The sequence below is a fragment of the Phyllobates terribilis genome, unplaced genomic scaffold, assembly GCF_046119375.1.
Source record: "Phyllobates terribilis strain yellow unplaced genomic scaffold, ASM4611937v1 Scaffold_10__3_contigs__length_209671492, whole genome shotgun sequence".
Classification (NCBI taxonomy): Eukaryota; Metazoa; Chordata; class Amphibia; order Anura; family Dendrobatidae; genus Phyllobates; species Phyllobates terribilis.
The window spans coordinates 152,959,232-152,980,059 of record NW_027362770.1 but is presented as its reverse complement, the minus strand read 5'-3'; the positions used below and the strand labels follow the sequence as shown (position 1 = coordinate 152,980,059).

Below are 20,828 nucleotides of genomic sequence, written 5' to 3'. Positions count from 1 at the left end.
TGGAGGACTATGTGGGGCCCACTATACTGTATGGAGGATTATGTGGGGCCCACTGTTCTATATGGAGGACTATACGGGGCCCATTATACTTTACGGAGGACTATGTGGGGCCCATTATTCTGTATGGAGGACTATGTGGGGCCTATTATACTGTATGGAGGATTATGTGGGGCTCATTCTTCTGTATGGAGGACTGTGTGGGGCTCATTATTCTGTATGGAGGACTATATGGGGCCCATTATACTGTATGGAGGACTATGTGGGGAACATTATTCTGCATGGAGGACTGTGTGGGGCCCATTATTCTGCATGGAGGACTATGTGGGGCCCATTATTCTATATGGAGGACTATGGATGGCCCATTATTCTGCATGGAGGACTATGTGGGGCCCACTATTCTGTTTGGAGAACTATATGGGGCCCATTATACTGTATGGAGGACTATGTGAGGCTCATTATTCTGTATGGAGGACTATGCGAAGCCCATTATACTGTATGGAGGACTTTGTGGGGCCCATTATACAGTATGGAGGATTATGTGGGGCCCACTATTCCATATGGAGGACTATATGGGGCCCATTATAATGTAGGGAGGACTATGTGGGGCCCATTATTCTGCATGGAGGACTGTGTGGGGCCCATTATTCTGTATGGAGGACTATGTAGGGCCCACTATTCTATAGGGCGAAGTATATGGGGCCCATTATATTGTATGGAGGACTATGTGGGGCTCATTATTCTGTATGGAGGACTAAGTGGGGCCCATTATTCTGCAGGTAGGACTGTGTGGGGCCCATTATTCTGTATGGAGGACTATGTGAGGCCCATTATTCTGTATGGAGGTCTATGTGGGGCCCATTATTCTGTATGGAGGACTATGTGAGGCCCATTATTCTGTATGGAGGACTATGTGGGGCTATTAAACTGTACGGAGGACTGTGAGGCCCATTATTCTGTATGGAGGAATATGTGGGGCCATTACACTGTGTGGAGGACTATGTGAGGCCCATTATTCAGTATGGAGGACTATGTGGGGCCATTACACTGTATGGAGGACTATGTGAGGCCTATTATTCTGTATGGAGGAATATGTGAGGCCATTACACTGTATGGAGGACTATGTGAGGCCCATTATTCTGTATGGAGGACTATGTGGGGCCATTACACTGTATGGAGGACTATGTGGGGCCCATTATTCTGTATGGAAGACTATGTGGGGCCTATTATTCTGTATGGAGGACTCTGTGGGCCCATTATTCTGTGTGGAGGACTGTGTGGGGCCCATTATTCTGTATGGAGGACTATATAGGGCCCACTATTCTGTATGGAGGACTATGTGGGGCCCATTATTCTATATGGAGGACTATGGGGTGCCCATTATTCTGTATGGAGGACTATGTGAGGCCCATTATACTGTATGGAGGACTATGTGAGGCCCATTATTCTGTATGGAAGACTCGGTGAGTCACATTATTCTGTATGGGGGACTATGTGGGGCCCATTATTCTATATGGAGGACTATGTGAGGCCTATTATTCTGCATGGAGGACTATGTGTGGCCATTACACTGTATGGAGGACTATGTGAGGCTCATTATTCTGTATGGAGGACTATGTGAGGCCCATTATTCTGTATGGAGGACTATGTGGGGCCCATTACCCTGTATGGCAGACTATGTGGTGCTATTACACTGTATGGAGGACTATGTGAAGCCCATTATTCTGTATGGAGGACTATGTGAGGCCCATTATTCTGTATGGAGGACTATGTGAGGTCCATTATTCTGTATGGAGGACTATGTGGGGCCAATTATTCTGCATGGAGGACTATGTGGGGCCATTATTCTGTATGGAGGACTATGTGGGGCCATTACACTGTATGAAGGACTATGTGAGGCCCATTATTCTGTATGGAGGACTATGTGGGGCCATTACACTGTATGGAGGACTATGTGGGGCTATTGCAATGTATGAAGGACTATGTGAGGCCCATTATTCTGTATGGAGGAGTATGTGGGGCCATTACACTGTATGGAGGACTAAGTAAGGCCCATTATTCTGTATGGAAGACTATGTGGGTCCATTGCACTCTATGGAGGACTGTGTGAGGCCCATTATTCTGTATGCAGGACTATGTGGGGCCACTATACTGTATGGAGGACTATGTGAGGCCCATTATTCTGTATGGAGGACTATGTGGGGCCATTACACTGTATGGAGGACTATGTGAGGCCCATTAATCTGTATGGAGGACTACAGTACAGACCAAAAGTTTGGACACACCTTCTCATTTAAAGATTTTTCTTTATTTTCATGACTCTGAGAATTGTACATTCTCACTGAAGGCATCAAAACTATGAATTAACACATGTGGAATTATATACTTAACAAAAAAAGTGTGAAACAACTGAAAATATGTCTTATATTCTAGGTTCTTCAAAGTAGCCACCTTTTGCTTTGATGACTGCTTTGCACACTCTTGGCATTCTCTTGATGAGCTTCAAGAGGTAGTCACCGGAAATGGTTTTCACTTCACAGGTGTGCCCTGTCAGGTTTAATAAGTGGGATTTCTTGCCTTATAAATGGGGTTGGGACCATCAGTTGGGTTGTGCAGAAGTCTGGTGGATACACAGCTGATAGTCCTACTGAAAAGACTGTTAGAATTTGTATTATGGCAAGAAAAAAGCAGCTAAGTAAAGAAAAACGAGTGGCCATCATTACATTAAGAAATGAAGGTCAGTCAGTCCGAAAAATTGGGCAAACTTTGAAAGTGTCCCCAAGTGCAGTTGCAAAAACCATCAAGCGCTTTAAAAACACTGGCTCACATGAGGACCTTCCCTGGAAACGAAGACCAAGAGTCACCTCGGCTTCTGAAGATAAGTTTATCCGAGTCACCAGCCTCAGAAATCGCAGGTTAACAGCAGCTCAGATTAGAGACCAGGTCAATGCCACACAGAGTTCTAGCAGCAAACACATCTCTACAACAACTGTTAAGAGGAGACTTTGTGCAGCAGGCCTTCATGGTAAAATAGCTGCTAGGAAACCACTGCTAAGGACAGGCAACAAGCAGAAGAGACTTGTTTGGGCTAAAGAACACAAGGAATGGACATTAGACCAGTGGAAATCTGTGCTTTGGTCTGATGGGTCCAAATTTGAGATCTTTGGTTCCAACCATAGTGTCTTTGTGCGACGCACAAAAGGTGAACGGATGGACTCTACATGCCTGGTTCCCACCGTGAAGCATGGAGGAGGAGGTGTGATGGTGTGGGTGTGCTTTGTTGGTGACACTGTTGGGGATTTATTCAAAATTGAAGGCATACTGAACCAGCATGGCTACCACAGCATCTTGCAGTGGCATGCTATTCCATTCGGTTTGCGTTTAGTAGGACCATCATTTATTTTTCAACAGGACAATGACCCCAAACACACCTCCAGGCTGTGTAAGGGCTATTTGACCAAGAAGGAGAGTGATGGGGTGCTACGCCAGATGACCTGGCCTCCACAGTCACCAGACCTGAACCCAATCGAGATGGTTTGGGGTGAGCTGGACCACAGAGTGAAGGAAAAAGGGCCAACAAGTGCTAAGCATCTCTGGGAACTCCTTCAAGATTGTTGGAAGACCATTTCCCGTGACTACCTCTTGAAGCTCATCAAGAGAATGCCAAGAGTGTGCAAAACAGTCATTAAAGCAAAAGGTGGCTACTTTGAAGAACCTAGAATATAAAACATATTTTCATTTGTTTTTTGTTAAGTATATAATTCCACATGTGTTAATTCATAGTTTTGATGCCTTCAGTGTGAATGTACAATTTTCATAGTCATGAAAATACGGAAAAATCTTTAAATGAGAAGGTGTATCCAAACTTTTGGTCTGTACTGTATGTGAGGCCCATTATTCTGTATGGAGGATTATGTGAGGCCCATTATTCTGTATGGAGGACTCGGTGAGGCCCATTATTCTGTAAGGAGGACTATGTGGGGCCTATTATTCTGTATGGAGGACTATGTGGGGCCATTACACTGTATGGAGGACTATGTGAGGCCTATTATTCTGTATGGAGGACTATGTGGGGCCATTACACTGTATGGAGGACTATGTGAGGCCTATTAGTCTGAATGGAGGACTATGTGGGGCCATTACACTGTAACGAGGACTATGTGGGGCTATTACAATGTATGGAGGACTATGTGAGGCCCATTATTCTGTATGGAGGACTATGTGGGGCCATTACACTGTATGGAGGACTATGTGAGGCCCATTATTCTGTATGAAGGACTATGTGGGGCCACTATAGTGTATGGAGGACTATGTGAGGCCCATTATTCTGTATGGAGGACTATGTGGGGCCATTACACTGTATGGAGGCCTATGTGAGGCCCATTATTCTGTATGGAGGACTATGTGGGGCCCACTATTCTGTATGGAGAACTATATGGGGCCCATTATACTGTATGGAGGACTATGTGGGGCCCATTATGCTGTATGGAGGTCTATGTGGGGCCCATTATACTGTATGGAGGACTATGTAGGGCCATTACACTGTATGGAGGACTATGTGGTGCCATTACACTGTATGGAGGACTATGTGAGGCCCATTATTCTGTATGGAGGACTATGTGGGGCTATTACACTGTATGGAGGACTGTGAGGCCCAATATTTTGTATGGAGGACTATGTGGGGCCATTACACTGTATGGAGGACTATGTGAGGCCTATTATTCTGTATGCAGGACTATGTGGAGCCAATACACTGTATGGAGGACTATGTGAGGCCCATTATTCTGTATGCAGGACTATGTGACGCCCATTATTCTGTATGGAGGACTATGTGGGGCCCATTATTCTGTATGGAGGACTATGTGGGGCCATTACACTGTATGGAGGACTATGTTGGGCCCATTAGACTGTATGGAAGACTATGTGGGGCCCATTATTCTGTATTGAGGACTATGTGGGGCCCATCATTCTGTATGTAGGACTATGTGGGGCCCATTATTCTGCGTGGAGGACTGTGTGGGGCCCATTATTCTGTATGGAGGACTATGTGGGGCCCACTATACTGTATGGAGGATTATGTGGGGCCCACTGTTCTATATGGAGGACTATACGGGGCCCATTATACTTTACGGAGGACTATGTGGGGCCCATTATTCTGTATGGAGGACTATGTGGGGCCTATTATACTGTATGGAGGATTATGTGGGGCTCATTCTTCTGTATGTAGGACTGTGTGGGGCTCATTATTCTGTATGGAGGACTATGTGAGGCTATTACACTGTATGGAGGACTGTGAGGCCCAATATTTTGTATGGAGGACTATGTGGGGCCATTACACTGTATGGAGGACTATGTGAGGCCTATTATTCTGTATGGAGGACTATGTGGAGCCATTACACTGTATGGAGGACTATGTGAGGCCCATTATTCTGTATGCAGGACTATGTGACGCCCATTATTCTGTATGGAGGACTATGTGGGGCCCATTATTCTGTATGGAGGACTATGTGGGGCCATTACACTGTATGGAGGACTATGTTGGGCCCATTAGACTGTATGGAAGACTATGTGGGGCCCATTATTCTGTATTGAGGACTATGTGGGGCCCATTATTCTGTATGTAGGACTATGTGGGGCCCATTATTCTGCGTGGAGGACTGTGTGGGGCCCATTATTCTGTATGGAGGACTATGTGGGGCCCACTATACTGTATGGAGGATTATGTGGGGCCCACTGTTCTATATGGAGGACTATACGGGGCCCATTATACTTTACGGAGGACTATGTGGGGCCCATTATTCTGTATGGAGGACTATGTAGGGCCTATTATACTGTATGGAGGATTATGTGGGGCTCATTCTTCTGTATGGAGGACTGTGTGGGGCTCATTATTCTGTATGGAGGACTATATGGGGCCCATTATACTGTATGGAGGACTATGTGGGAAACATTATTCTGCATGGAGGACTGTGTGGGGCCCATTATTCTGTATGGAGGACTATGTGGGGCCATTATTCTGTATGGAGGACTATGTGGGGCCTATTATACTGTATGGAGGATTATGTGGGGCTCATTCTTCTGTATGTAGGACTGTGTGGGGCTCATTATTCTGTATGGAGGACTATGTGGGGCTATTACACTGTATGGAGGACTGTGAGGCCCAATATTTTGTATGGAGGACTATGTGGGGCCATTACACTGTATGGAGGACTATGTGAGGCCTATTATTCTGTATGGAGGACTATGTGGAGCCATTACACTGTATGGAGGACTATGTGAGGCCCATTATTCTGTATGCAGGACTATGTGACGCCCATTATTCTGTATGGAGGACTATGTGGGGCCCATTATTCTGTATGGAGGACTATGTGGGGCCATTACACTGTATGGAGGACTATGTTGGGCCCATTAGACTGTATGGAAGACTATGTGGGGCCCATTATTCTGTATTGAGGACTATGTGGGGCCCATTATTCTGTATGTAGGACTATGTGGGGCCCATTATTTTGCGTGGAGGACTGTGTGGGGCCCATTATTCTGTATGGAGGACTATGTGGGGCCCACTATACTGTATGGAGGATTATGTGGGGCCCACTGTTCTATATGGAGGACTATACGGGGCCCATTATACTTTACGGAGGACTATGTGGGGCCCATTATTCTGTATGGAGGACTATGTGGGGCCTATTATACTGTATGGAGGATTATGTGGGGCTCATTCTTCTGTATGGAGGACTGTGTGGGGCTCATTATTCTGTATGGAGGACTATATGGGGCCCATTATACTGTATGGAGGACTATGTGGGGAACATTATTCTGCATGGAGGACTGTGTGGGGCCCATTATTCTGTATGGAGGACTATGTGGGGCCCACTATTCTATATGGAGGACTATGTGGGGCCATTATTCTGTATGGAGGACTATATGGGGCCCATTATACTGTATAGAGGACTATGTGGGCCCATTATACTGTATAGAGGACTATGTGGGGCCAATTATACTGTATGGAGGACTATATGGGGCCCATTATACTGTATGGAGGACTATGTGGGGCCCATTATTCTGTATGGAGGACTATGTGGGGCCCATTATTCTGTATGGAGGACTATGTGGGGCCCATTATTCTGTATGGAGGACTATGTGGGGCTCATTATTCTGTATGGAGGACTATGTGGGGCCCATTATTCTGTATGGAGGACTATGTGGGGCCAATTATACCGTATACTGGTTGGCCAGTGACTTTGTCCAATTTTTTCATTATGGCCCTCTGTGTGTTTGAGTTTGACATCCCTGCTTTAAGCGATCAACATCCGGCACTGTGAACCACGGCCGAATCCGATTAGAACTATTAAGATAAAACAAGTTTTGATTCCTGAAGTTTAAACAATTGCATGGAAATGTTTCCTCACCCCGTACACTTTCTTTGCTCCAGCCTTTGCTGCGAACATGGAGAGAATTCCAGTCCCGCTACCAACATCAAGGACGATTTTATCCTTGAACACATGCTTATTGTGATACATGGAGTTTCTGTAAGTCAAAGTGCGAACTTCGTCTTTCAGCATTTCCTGTGAAAAAAAAGAAAATTGCTAAGTAAATAAGGTTAAAAATATTAAAGCACGATCTTGCTGCCCTTGTTTTTCACAACTAGAAACTTCTTTTGGTTCACATACCAGGAACGGTCCATATTCTCATGGTCTGTAAGTGGCCATACACTCTTTCTGAGTGGGCAATTCTCCTTCATCAGCATTCTGCCAGCACTATAGGTACGAAAACGTCCTTTCCCTAATTACCCAGCATATACTTCTACTGTGATCCAATGACTTTCCTGCCCTGAACTGAAAGCTCACATCTCTGTTATGCCTACATAACCAAAGAAATGAGCCAGAGTATAAGTTGGTATACATGCAAAGAGATAGGACTGTCCCGATTGAGGTACACCGTGTCGTGGTGGGATGGTTTTTATGCTTTACTACTAATATTACTATTTACTTACTGCAGGGTATATGCTCATTGTGATCCTGTCTTAGGTTATGTCTGTTAAATGGCCACGGTGTGAACATACTCCTATACGTTGCATTTATACCAACTTATGCTCCGGCTCATTTCTTTGGTTTTGCTATTGTTTCTTGTACTTTGCACAAACAAGCTCCCCCATTTTGAGCAAGGCATTTCATTTATATAGCTTCCCATGGATGTCCTGCCCTGACCGATCTACATTGAGGTCATCTGACACAAGATGGTGTTTTAATGTTAGAGAATAGGACTGTCCCCACTGGGGTAAACCTTGTAGCGGATGACTTTTATGATTTTTTTTAATCCCAAACAGTTTTTACTAAGTACCCTATGTCATTTATATGTACTGTTACTATTTATTTACTGCAGGGTGTTTGCTCATTTTGTTTTTATTTTAGGTTTTTGTCTGTTATGCCAGTATGTAATATGACAGGAGAGCAAGGAGAAAAAGACCAGCCCAACTTCCTGTAGAAAGACAAAGACCCGTCCCACTTCCTGTAGAGAGTCAAAGACCCGCCCCTACTTCCTGTAGACAAAAACCCCATCCCACTTCATGTAGAGAGTCAAAGACATGCCCAACTTCCTGTAGAGAGACAAAAGACCCACCCCATTTCCTGTAGAGAAACAAAGTCCCATCCCACTTCCTGTAGAGAGTCAAAGACATGCCCAACTTCCTGTAGAGAGACAAAAGACCCACCCCATTTCCTGTAGAGAAACAAAGTCCCATCCCACTTCCTGTAGAGAGTCAAAGACCTGCCCCTACTTCCTGTAGACAAAAACCAATCCCACATCCTATTGAGAAATGATGTCCCACCCCCACTTCCTGTAGAGAGTCAAATTCCCACTCCACTTCCTTTTGAGAAACAAGACAAAGATCTGCCCTCACTTGTAGAAAGTCAAGGATCCCCCTCGACTTATTGTGTAAAGACAAAGATCCGCTGAGAAATGATGACCTGCCCCCCACTAGAGTGTCAAATTCCCATTCCTGCAGAAACAAAAACCCAAGACCATTTCCTGTAAAGGAACAAAGACCAGCTCTACTTATTGTAAAAACAAAAACCAGCCCACACTTGTAGTGATTTGAAGACATTGCCCCATTTTTTGTGGAAAGACAAAAATTCTTCCCACTTCCTGTTGAGAAACAATGACCCAGCCCTACTTCCTGTAGAGTGTCAAATTTTCATTCCACTTCCTTTAGAAACAAAGACTAACCCCACTTCCTGTAGAGCGACAAAGACCCACCTTTACTTCCAGTAGAGCGACAAAGATTCGCCCTCATTACCCATAGAGCAACAAAGGCTCACTCCCACTTTCTGCTGAGCGACAAAGACCCACCCTACTTCTTGTAGAGAAACAAGGACCCATCCCACTTCCTGTAGAGAGACAAAGCCCTACCCCCAATTCCTGTCGAGCAATTAAGACACACCGCCACTTCCTGTCGAGAGACAAAGACGTGCCCCCATTTCCTGCAGAATGACAAAGACCATCCCACACTTCCTGTAGAGAAACAAGACCCATCCCACTAATGGTACTGCAACAAACCGCCAAGGTAAAAATCCGATAAGTCAAAGCAACACCTTTTGTTGAGTATTGCAAAATGATGTGAAAATTCAAAATAGCTGACAAAATGTCATCCAAAAGACTAGAAACATATATTTCCTAGTACTTAAAATAATTAGAAATTGATAGGTTACAATATCTGGTGCCAACTTTTCTCCTGCAATATGCATCCATTCTCAAAGCTGTTAGGCCTTCAGCAAAAGAATAATTGCCTTTTTTTTAAAGCACCTCCTCAGAGAATTGCCTTTTAGAGCAAATTGATTTTTCCATATAAGATAAAGACTTAATAAAATGGTTATTTACGCAAAAAAACAAGAAAAAAACCCCTAAAGATTGAAATGATGGAATAACAGTACGTTTATTAATAAAAAATATGCCCTAGAAAAGAAACATTGCTGCAGAGAGCAATGAATAAAACATTGACATAAGTAACCAGATGGATATAATCTATATTGGTCTGGCTTGGTTTGTGCATTGGCAAATACTTCTGACATCCATCAATATGTTTTATGGGTTTAATTAAAAAAAATACATTAAAAGAGGGAGTGGCTAAGCTAAGTATCCACCCATGCTTTATTGACCCATCTCTTAAGTCTAATCTATGTAGTATTTGTGATGGGATTCTCAATATAAAAGATCAGAGCCCCTAGAAATAGAGAAATTGTGCCATTAGAAATAATGCCACTAGAAAAAAAGACAATAGAAATAGTAGAAGGGTCCACGGTGGTGGTCAGGGTGTGGTGCAGAGACTGTAGCAACTCACCAGGCTGCATCTAAGTCAGAAATGGAAGAAGGGTCCATGAGGACTGGGCTCCAGCACCAATGGGAAAATGTTAAAACATAACTTCTACAGTGTAATTAAAACATGATGAGAAAAAGCAAAAAAAGCAAAAAGATAAACAATATAAAGGATCCATAGGTTTACGCGTTTCGGGTTATTCATATCCTCATACACAGCCATGAATAAGGGTGGCAAACCCGAAACGCGTAAACTTATGGATCCGTAATCTTTTTTACCTTTTTGCACTGTAGAAGTTATGTTTTAACATTTTACCATTGGTGCTGGAGATCAGTCCTCATGGACCCTTCTTTCATTTCTGACTTGGATACAGCCTGGTGAGTGCCTACACTCTCTGCAGCACACCCTGACCAAACAAGGTCTACCAGGGTTCCTATGTGAATACTAGTGGTTATCACACTGAATTGTCCTCCCTGGAAGGTGAGCTGATCACCTATTTTTCCTTCCATAGATATAGTGTCACTTGAAATAGAGCCCCCAGAAATAGAGTCCCTAAAAATAGTACTCCTAGATATAGAGCCACTAGAAATAGAGCCCCTGGAATTAGTGCCCATAGAAGTAGGGCCCCTAGAAATAGTAATCCTAGATATAGTGGCACTTGAAATCAAGCTCCTAAAAGTAGAACTCCTGGAAACAGAGCCACTAGAAACAGAGCTCATAGAAATAATACTCCGAGAAATAGAGCCAATAGAAAGAGTGTCCCTAGAAATAGTACTCCTAGAAATAGTGCCATTAAAAATAGAGCCCCTAGAACGAGAGTCCCTTAAAATGGTGCCCCAAGAAATAGAACACCTATAAAGAGTGCCGCTAGAAATAGTAATCCTAGAAATAAAGTGCCTAGAAATAGATCCCCTTGAAATGGTGCCCTAGAAATAGAGCTCACATAAAGAGTGCCGCTAGAAAAGGAGCCTATAGAAATAGAGCTCCTTGAAATAGGGCCCCCAGAAATAATACCTCTAGAAATAGAGCTTCTTGAAATAGTGCCCCTATAAATAGGGCCCCTATATAGAGTGCCGCTAGAAAAAGAGCCCCTAGAAATAGAGCTCTTTGAAATGGTGCCCCTAGAAATAGAGTTCACATAAAGAGTGCCGCTATAAAAGGAGCCCCTAGAAATAGAGCTCTTTGAAATAGTGCAGTTAGAAATAGAGCCTCTTGAAATGGTTCCCCTAGAAATAGAGCTTCTTGAAATAGTGTCGCTAGAAATAGGTCCCCTATATAGAGTGTCGCTAGAAATAGAGCTTCTTGAAATAGTGCCCCTAGAAATAGGTCCCCTATATAGAGTGTCGCTAGAAATAGAGCTTCTTGAAATAGTGCCCCTAGAAATAGGGCCCTTATAAAGAGTGCCGCTAGAAATATAACTCCTAGAAACAGTGCCCTTAAAAATAGTGCCCATAGAAAAGCCTTTTAGTGCTTAAGATAGCCCTTTCATGGACCCCACGATGCCCCTTAGAACACAATATGATGAACAGCTGTACCCTCACACAGTCTGATGCCTCTAGAGAGCCTCAAACACATTATGTAGCCACCGTATTCACCTAACCCTTGCCCTGACTAATGTACTGTAGACCAAGTTTGCCCACATCAACATAGGTCCAAAAGCCCAGTGAGCCCCGACATCTGCAGGGTTTGATATCAATTCCATCGCCACAAAAAATTACTTTGTGAAGGTTGTAAAGAGTGTGAATTAATCTTTTAGCATTAGGACCATGGAGGCAACTGTGAAGAATTCAGACTTAGAATCTGAAGTGATTTCTCTGACTTTTGTACTATGCCCTCTGCACCATTACCTCTGTACCATTTCCTCTGCACCATTACCTCTGCATTATTACCTCTGCACTATGCCCTCTGCACCATTACCTTTGAACTATGTCCTCTGCACCATTACCTCTCCACTATGCTCTCTGCACCATTACCTCTTCACTATGCCCTCTGCACCAATACCTCTGCACCATTACTTCTCCACTATGCCCTCTGCACCATTACCTCTGCACTATATCCTCTGCACTATTCCCTCTACACTATGCCCTCTGTACCATTAGCTCTGCACTGTTACATCTGCACTATTCCCTCTGCACCATTACCGCTACACTACTCCATCTGTACTATTCCTCTGACCTATCACCTCTGCACCATTCCCTCTGCACTATTCCTTCTGTACTATTCCCTCTGTACTATTCCCTCTGCACTATTCCCTCTGTGCTGTATCCTCTGCGCTATTCCCTCTGCACTATACACTCTGCACTATTCCCTCTTTGCTATTCCCTCTTTGCTATTCCCTCTGTGCTGTACCCTCAGCGCTATTCCCTCTGCACTATACACTCTGCACTATTCCCTCTGTACTATTCTCTCTTTGCTATTCTCTCTGCAGTATTCCCTCTGTGCTGTACCCTCTGCGCTATTCCCTCTGCACTATACACTCTGCACTATTCCCTCTGTACTATTCCCTCTTTGCTATTCCCTCTGCACTATTCCCTCTGTGCTGTATCCTCTGCGCTATCCCCTCTGCACTATATACTTTGCACTATTCCCTCTTTGCTATTCCCTCTGTGATGTACCCTCTGCGCTATTCCCTCTGCACTATACACTCTGCACTATTCCCTCTGTACTATTCCCTCTTTGCTATTCTCTCTGCACTATTCCCTCTGTGCTGTACCCTCTGCGCTATTCCCTCTGCACTATACACTCTGCACTATTCCCTCTTTGCTATTCCCTCTGTGCTGTACCCTCAGCGCTATTCCCTCTGCACTATACACTCTGCACTATTCCCTCTGTACTATTCTCTCTTTGCTATTCTCTCTGCACTATTCCCTCTGTGCTGTACCCTCTGCGCTATTCCTTCTGCACTATACACTCTGCACTATTCCCTCTGTACTATTCCCTCTTTGCTATTCCCTCTGCACTATTCCCTCTGTGCTGTATCCTCTGCGCTATTCCCTCTGCACTATATACTTTGCACTATTCCCTCTTTGCTATTCCCTCTTTGCTATTCCCTCTGTGATGTACCCTCTGCGCTATTCCCTCTGCACTATACACTCTGCACTATTCCCTCTGTACTATTCTCTCTTTGCTATTCTCTCTGCACTATTCCCTCTGTGCTGTACCCTCTGCGCTATTCCCTCTGCACTATATACACTGTGCACTATTCCCTCTTTGCTATTCCCTCTGCACTATTCCATCTGTACTATTCCCTCTTTGCTATTCTCTCTGCACTATTCCCTCTGTGCTGTACCCTCTGCGCTATTCCCTCTGCACTATACACTCTGCACTATTCCCTCTGTACTATTCTCTCTTTGCTATTCTCTCTGCACTATTCCCTCTGTGCTGTAACCTCTGCGCTATTCCCTCTGCACTATACACTCTGCACTATTCCCTCTGTACTATTCCCTCTTTGCTATTGCCTCTTTGCTATTCCCTCTGTGCTGTATCCTCTGCGCTATTCCCTATGCACTATACACTCTGCACTATTCCCTCTTTGCTATTCCCTCTTTGCTATTCCCTCTGCTCTGTACCCTCTGCGCTATTCCCTCTGCACTATACACTCTGCACTATTCCCTCTGTACTATTCTCTCTTTGCTATTCTCTCTGCACTATTCCCTCTGTGCTGTACCCTCTGCGCTATTCCCTCTGCACTATACACTCTGCACTATTCCCTCTGTACTATTCCCTCTTTGCCATTCCCTCTGCACTATTCACTCTGTGCTGTACCCTCTGCACTATTCCCTCTGCAATATACACTCTGCACTATTCCCTCTGTACTATTCTCTCTTTGCTATTCCCTCTGCGCTATTCCCTCTGCACTATTCCCTCTGCACTATACACTCTGCACTATTCCCTCTGTATTATTCCCTCTTTGCTATTCCCTCAGCACTATTCCCTCTGTGCTGTACCCTCTGCGCTATTCCCTCTGCACTATACACTCTGCACTATTCCCTCTGTACTATTCCCTCTTTGCTATTCCCTCTGCACTATTCCCTCTGTGCTGTACCCTCTGCACTATTCCCTCTGCACTATACACTTTGCACTATTCCTTCTGCACTATTCCCTCTGTACTACTACCTCTGCACAATTCCCTCTGTACTATTCCCTCTGCACAATTCCCTCTGCGCTACTCCCTCTGTACTATTCTCTCTGCACAGTACTCTCAGCACTCTACCCTCTACACTATACCCTCTGCACTATACCCTCTGGACTATGCCCTTTGGACTATTCCCTCTACACTATTCCCTCTGTACTATTCCCTCAGCACTACTCCCTCTGCACTATTCCCTCTGCACTATACCCCCTGCACTATTCCCTCGGCACTATTCCCTTGGCACTATTCCCTCTGCACTATACCCTCTGTACTATTCCCTCTGCACTACTCCCTCTGCACTATTCCCTCTGCGCTATTCCCTCTGTGCTATTCCCTCTGCCCTATTCCTTCTTTGCTATTCCCTCTTTGCTATTCCCTCTGCGCTGTACCCTCTGTGCTATTCCCTCTGCACTATACACTTTGCACTATTCCTTCTGCACTATTCTCTCTTTACTACTCCCTCTGCACAATTCCTTCTGTACTATTTCCTCTGCATAATACCCTCTGCGCTACTCCCTCTGCACTATTCCCTGTGCACAATACTCTCTGCACTATACCATCTACACTATACCCTCTGCACTATACCCTCTGAACTATGCCCTTTGCACTATTCCCTCTGCTCTACTCCCTCTGTACTATTACCTTGGCACCATACCCTCTGCACTATTCCTTCTGCACTACTCCCTCTGTACTATTACCTGGGCACTATTCCCTCTTCACAATTCCCTCTGTACTAATCCCTCTGCACAATTCCCTCTGTACTATTCCCTCTGCACAATACCCTCTGCACTATTCCCTCTGCACTATACCCTCTAAGCTACGCACAATACTCTCTGCACTATTCCCTCTGCACTATACCCTCTGCACTATACCCTCTGCACTATGCCCTCTGCACTATACCCTCTGCACTCTACCCTCTGCACTACTCCCTCTGCACAATTCCCTCTGCACAATTCCCTCTGTAATATTCCCTCTGCACAATTTCCTCTGCACTATTTCCTCTGCCCTATACCCTCTGCGCTACTCCCTCTGCACAATACTCTCTGCACCTTACCCTCTGCACTATGCCCTTTGCACTATTCCCTCTGCTCTACTCCCTCTGTACTATTACCTCGGCACTATTCCCTCTGCACTATTCCCTCTGTACTGTTCCCTCGGCACTATACCCTCTGCACTATACCCTCTGTACAATACTCTCTGCACTATACCCTCTACACTATACCCTCTGCCCTATACCCTCTGCACTATGCCCTCTGCACTATTCCCTCTACTCTACTCCCTCTGTACTATTACCTCGGCACTATTCCCTCTGCACTATTAACTTAGCACTATACCCTCTGCACTATTCCCTCTGCACTATTCCCTCTGTACTATTCCTTCTGCACAATTCCCTCTGCACTATACCCTCTGCGCTACTCCCTCTGCACTATTCCCTCTGCACAATACTCTCTGCACTATACCCTCTACACCTTACCCTCTGCACTATACCCTCTGCACTATGCCCTTTGCACTATGCCCTCTGCTCTACTCCCTCTGTACTACTACCTCGGCACTATTACCTCGGCACTATACCCTCTACACTATACCCTCTACACTATTCCCTCTGCACTATTCCCTCTGCACTACTCCCTCTGTACTATTACCTGGGCACTATACCCTCCGCACTATTCCCTCTTCACTATACCCTCTGCACTATTCCCTCTGCACTATTCCCTCTGCACTATTCCCTTTTCACAATTCCCTCTGTACTACTCCCTCTGCACTATACCCTCTGCACTATTCCCTCTGCACTACTCCCTCCGCAGTATTCCCTTTGCGCTATTCCCTTTGCACTGTTCCCTTTGCACTACTCCCTCGGCACTATACCCTCTGCACTATTCCCTCTGCACTATACCCTCTGCACTATTCTCTCTGTACTATTCTCTCTGTACTATTCCCTCTGCACAATACCCTCTGCACTATTCCCTCTGCACTATACCCTCTGAGCTACGCACAATACTCTCTGCACTATTCCCTCTGCACTATACCCTCTGCACTATACCCTCTGCACTATGCCCTCTGCACTATTCCCTCTGCTCTACTCCCTCTGTACTATTACCTCGGCAATGTTCACTCTGCACTATTCCCTCTGTACTATACCCTCTGCACTCTACCCTCTGCACTACTCCCTCTGCACAATTCCCTCTGCACAATTCCCTCTGTAATATTCCCTCTGCACAGTTTCCTCTGCACTATTTCCTCTGCCCTATACCCTCTGCGCTACTCCCTCTGCACAATACTCTCTGCACCTTACCCTCTGCACTATGCCCTTTGCACTATTCCCTCTGCTCTACTCCCTCTGTACTATTACCTCGGCACTATTCCCTCTGCACTATTCCCTCTGTACTGTTCCCTCGGCACTATACCCTCTGCACTATACCCTCTGTACAATACTCTCTGCACTATACCCTCTACACTATACCCTCTGCCCTATACCCTCTGCCCTATACCCTCTGCACTATGCCCTTTGCACTATTCCCTCTACTCTACTCCCTCTGTACTATTACCTCGGCACTATTCCCTCTGCACTATTAACTTAGCACTATACCCTCTGCACTATTCCCTCTGTACTATTCCTTCTGCACAATTCCCTCTGCACTATACCCTCTGCGCTACTCCCTCTGCACTATTCCCTCTGCACAATACTCTCTGAACTATACCCTCTACACCTTACCCTCTGCACTATACCCTCTGCACTATGCCCTTTGCACTATGCCCTCTGCTCTACTCCCTCTGTACTACTACCTCGGCACTATACCCTCTACACAATACCCTCTACACTATTCCCTCTGCACTATTCCCTCTGCACTACTCCCTCTGTACTATTACCTGGGCACTATACCCTCCGCACTATTCCCTCTTCACTATACCCTCTGCACTATTCCCTCTGCACTATTCCCTTTTCACAATTCCCTCTGTACTACTCCCTCTGCACTATACCCTCTGCACTATTCCCTCTGCACTATACCCTCTGCACTATTCCCTCTTCACTATACCCTCTGCACTATTCCCTCTGCACTATTCCCTCTGCACTATTCCCTCTGCACTATTCCCTTTTCACAATTCCCTCTGTACTACTCCCTCTGCACTATACCCTCTGCACTATTCCCTCTGCACTACTCCCTCCGCAGTATTCCCTTTGCGCTATTCCCATTGCACTGTTCCCTTTGCACTACTCCCTCGGCACTATACCCTCTGCACTATTCCCTCTGCACTATACCCTCTGCACTATTCTCTCTGTACTATTCCCTCTGTACTATTCCCTCTGCACTATTTCCTCTGTGCTATTCCCTCAGTGCTATTCCCTCTGCACTATTCCCTCTGTGCTGTACCCTCTGCGCTATTCCCTCTGCACTATACACTCTTCTCTATTCCCTCTTTGCTATTCTCTCTTTGCTATTCCCTCTGTGCTGTACCCTCTGTGCTATTCCCTCTGCGCTATTCTCTCTTTGCTATTCTCTCTGCACTATTCCCTCTGTGCTGTACCCTCTGCGCTATTCCCTCTGCACTATACACTCTGCACTATTCCCTCTATACTATTCCCTTTTTGCTATTCCCTCTGCACTATTCCCTCTGTGCTGTATCCTCTGCGCTATTCCCTCTGCACTATACACTTTGCACTATTCCCTCTTTGCTATTCCCTCTTTGCTATTCCCTCTGTTATGTACCCTCTGCGCTATTCCCTCTGCACTATACACTCTGCACTATTCCCTCTGTACTATTCTGTCTTTGCTATTCTCTCGGCACTATTCCCTCTGTGCTGTACCCTCTGCGCTATTCCCTCTGCACTATATACACTCTGCACTATTCCCTCTGTACTATTCCCTCTTTGCTATTCCCTCTTTGCTATTCTCTCTGCACTATTCCCTCTGTGCTGTACCCTCTGCGCTATTCCCTCTGCACTATACACTCTGCACTATTCCCTCTGTACTATTCTCTCTTTGCTATTCTCTCTGCACTATTCCCTCTGTGCTATACCCTCTGCGCTATTCCCTCTGCACTATACACTCTGCACTATTCCCTCTGTACTATTCTCTCTTTGCCATTCCCTCTGCACTATTCCCTCTGTGCTGTATCCTCTGCGCTATTCCCTCTGCACTATTTCCTCTGTGCTATTCCCTCTTTGCTATTCCCTCTTTGCTATTCCCTCTTTGCTATTCCCTCTGTGCTGTACCCTCTGCGCTATTCCCTCTGCCCTATACACTCTGCACTATTCTCTCTGCACTATTCCCTCTGCACTATTCCCTCTGTGCTGTACCCTCTGCGCTATTCCCTCTGCGCTATTCCCTCTGCGCTATTCCCTCTGCACTATACACTCTGCACTATTCCCTCTGTACTATTCCCTCTTTGCTATTCCCTCTGCACTATTCCCTCTGTGCTGTATCCTCTGCGCTATTCCCTCTGCACTATACACTCTGCACTATTCCCTCTGTACTATTCCCTCTTTGCTATTCCCTCTGCACTATTCCCTCTGTGCTGTACCCTCTGCGCTATTCCCTCTGCACTATACACTCTGCACTATTCCCTCTGTACTATTCTCTCTTTGCTATTCTCTCTGCACTATTCCCTCTGTGCTGTACCCTCTGCGCTATTCGCTCTGCACTATACACTCTGCACTATTCCCTCTGTATTATTCCCTCTTTGCTATTCCCTCAGCACTATTCCCTCTGTGCTGTACCCTCTGCGCTATTCCCTCTGCACTATACACTCTGCACTATTCCCTCTGTACTATTCCCTCTTTGCTATTCCCTCTGCACTATTCCCTCTGTGCTGTACCCTCTGCGCTATTCCCTCTGCACTATACACTTTGCACTATTCCTTCTGCACTATTCCCTCTGTACTACTCCCTCTGCACAATTCCCTCTGTACTATTCCCTCTGCACAATTCCCTCTGCGCTACTCCCTCTGTACTATTCTCTCTGCACAGTACTCTCAGCACTCTACCCTCTACACTATACCCTCTGCACTATACCCTCTGGACTATGCCCTTTGGACTATTCCCTCTACACTATTCCCTCTGTACTATTCCCTCTGCACTACTCCCTCTGCACTATTCCCTCTGCACTATACCCCCTGCACTATTCCCTCTGCACTATTCCCTCTGCACTATTCCCTCTGCACTATACCCTCTACACTATACCCTCTGTACTATTCCCTCTGCACTACTCCCTCTGCACTATTCCCTCTGCGCTATTCCCTCTGTGCTATTCCCTCTGCCCTATTCCTTCTTTGCTATTCCCTCTGCGCTGTACCCTCTGCGCTATTCCCTCTGCACTATACACTTTGCACTATTCCTTCTGCACTATTCTCTCTGTACTACTCCCTCTGCACAATTCCTTCTGTACTATTTCCTCTGCACAATACCCTCTGCGCTACTCCCTCTGCACTATTCCCTGTGCACAATACTCTCTGCACTATACCATCTACACTATACCCTCTGCACTATACCCTCTGCACTATGCCCTTTGCACTATTCCCTCTGCTCTACTCCCTCTGTACTATTACCTTGGCACCATACCCTCTGCACTATTCCTTCTGCACTACTCCCTCTGTACTATTACCTGGGCACTATTCCCTCTTCACAATTCCCTCTGTACTAATCCCTCTGCACAATTCCCTCTGTACTATTCCCTCTGCACAATTCCCTCTGCACTATTCCCTCTGCACTATACCCTCTGAGCTACGCACAATACTCTCTGCACTATTCCCTCTGCACTATACCCTCTGCACTATACCCTCTGCACTATGCCCTCTGCACTATTCCCTCTGCTCTACTCCCTCTGTACTATTACCTCGGCAATGTTCACTCTGCACTATTCCCTCTGTACTATACCCTCTGCACTCTACCCTCTGCACTACTCCCTCTGCACAATTCCCTCTGCACAATTCCCTCTGTAATATTCCCTCTGCACAATTTCCTCTGCACTATTTCCTCTGCCCTATACCCTCTGCGCTACTCCCTCTGCGCTACTCCCTCTGCACAATACTCTCTGCACCTTACCCTCTGCACTATACCCTCTGCACTATGCCCTTTGCACTATTCCCTCTGTACTATACCCTCTGCACTCTACCCTCTGCACTACTCCCTCTGCACAATTCCCTCTGCACAATTCCCTCTGTAATATTCCCTCTGCACAATTTCCTCTGCACTATTTCCTCTGCCCTATACCCTCTGCGCTACTCCCTCTGCGCTACTCCCTCTGCACATTACTCTCTGCACCTTACCCTCTGCACTATACCCTCTGCACTATGCCCTTTGCACTATTCCCTCTGCTCTACTCCCTCTGTACTATTACCTCGGCACTATTCCCTCTGCACTATTCCCTCTGTACTGTTCCCTCGGCACTA

General features: G+C 45.8%; 1 protein-coding gene across 3 annotated transcripts in view; it reads right to left on the bottom strand.

Moving 5' to 3' along the window:
- PRMT8 (protein arginine methyltransferase 8) overlaps positions 1-20,828 on the bottom strand; it is a 288,767-nt gene that overhangs the window by 113,463 nt on the left and 154,476 nt on the right. For all 3 annotated transcript variants that reach the window (XM_073649943.1, XM_073649942.1, XM_073649944.1), the window contains exon 3: positions 7,407-7,562. In XM_073649943.1, coding sequence (XP_073506044.1) covers positions 7,407-7,562 — 156 coding nt within the window. The remainder of the gene's footprint in view (positions 1-7,406; positions 7,563-20,828) is intronic.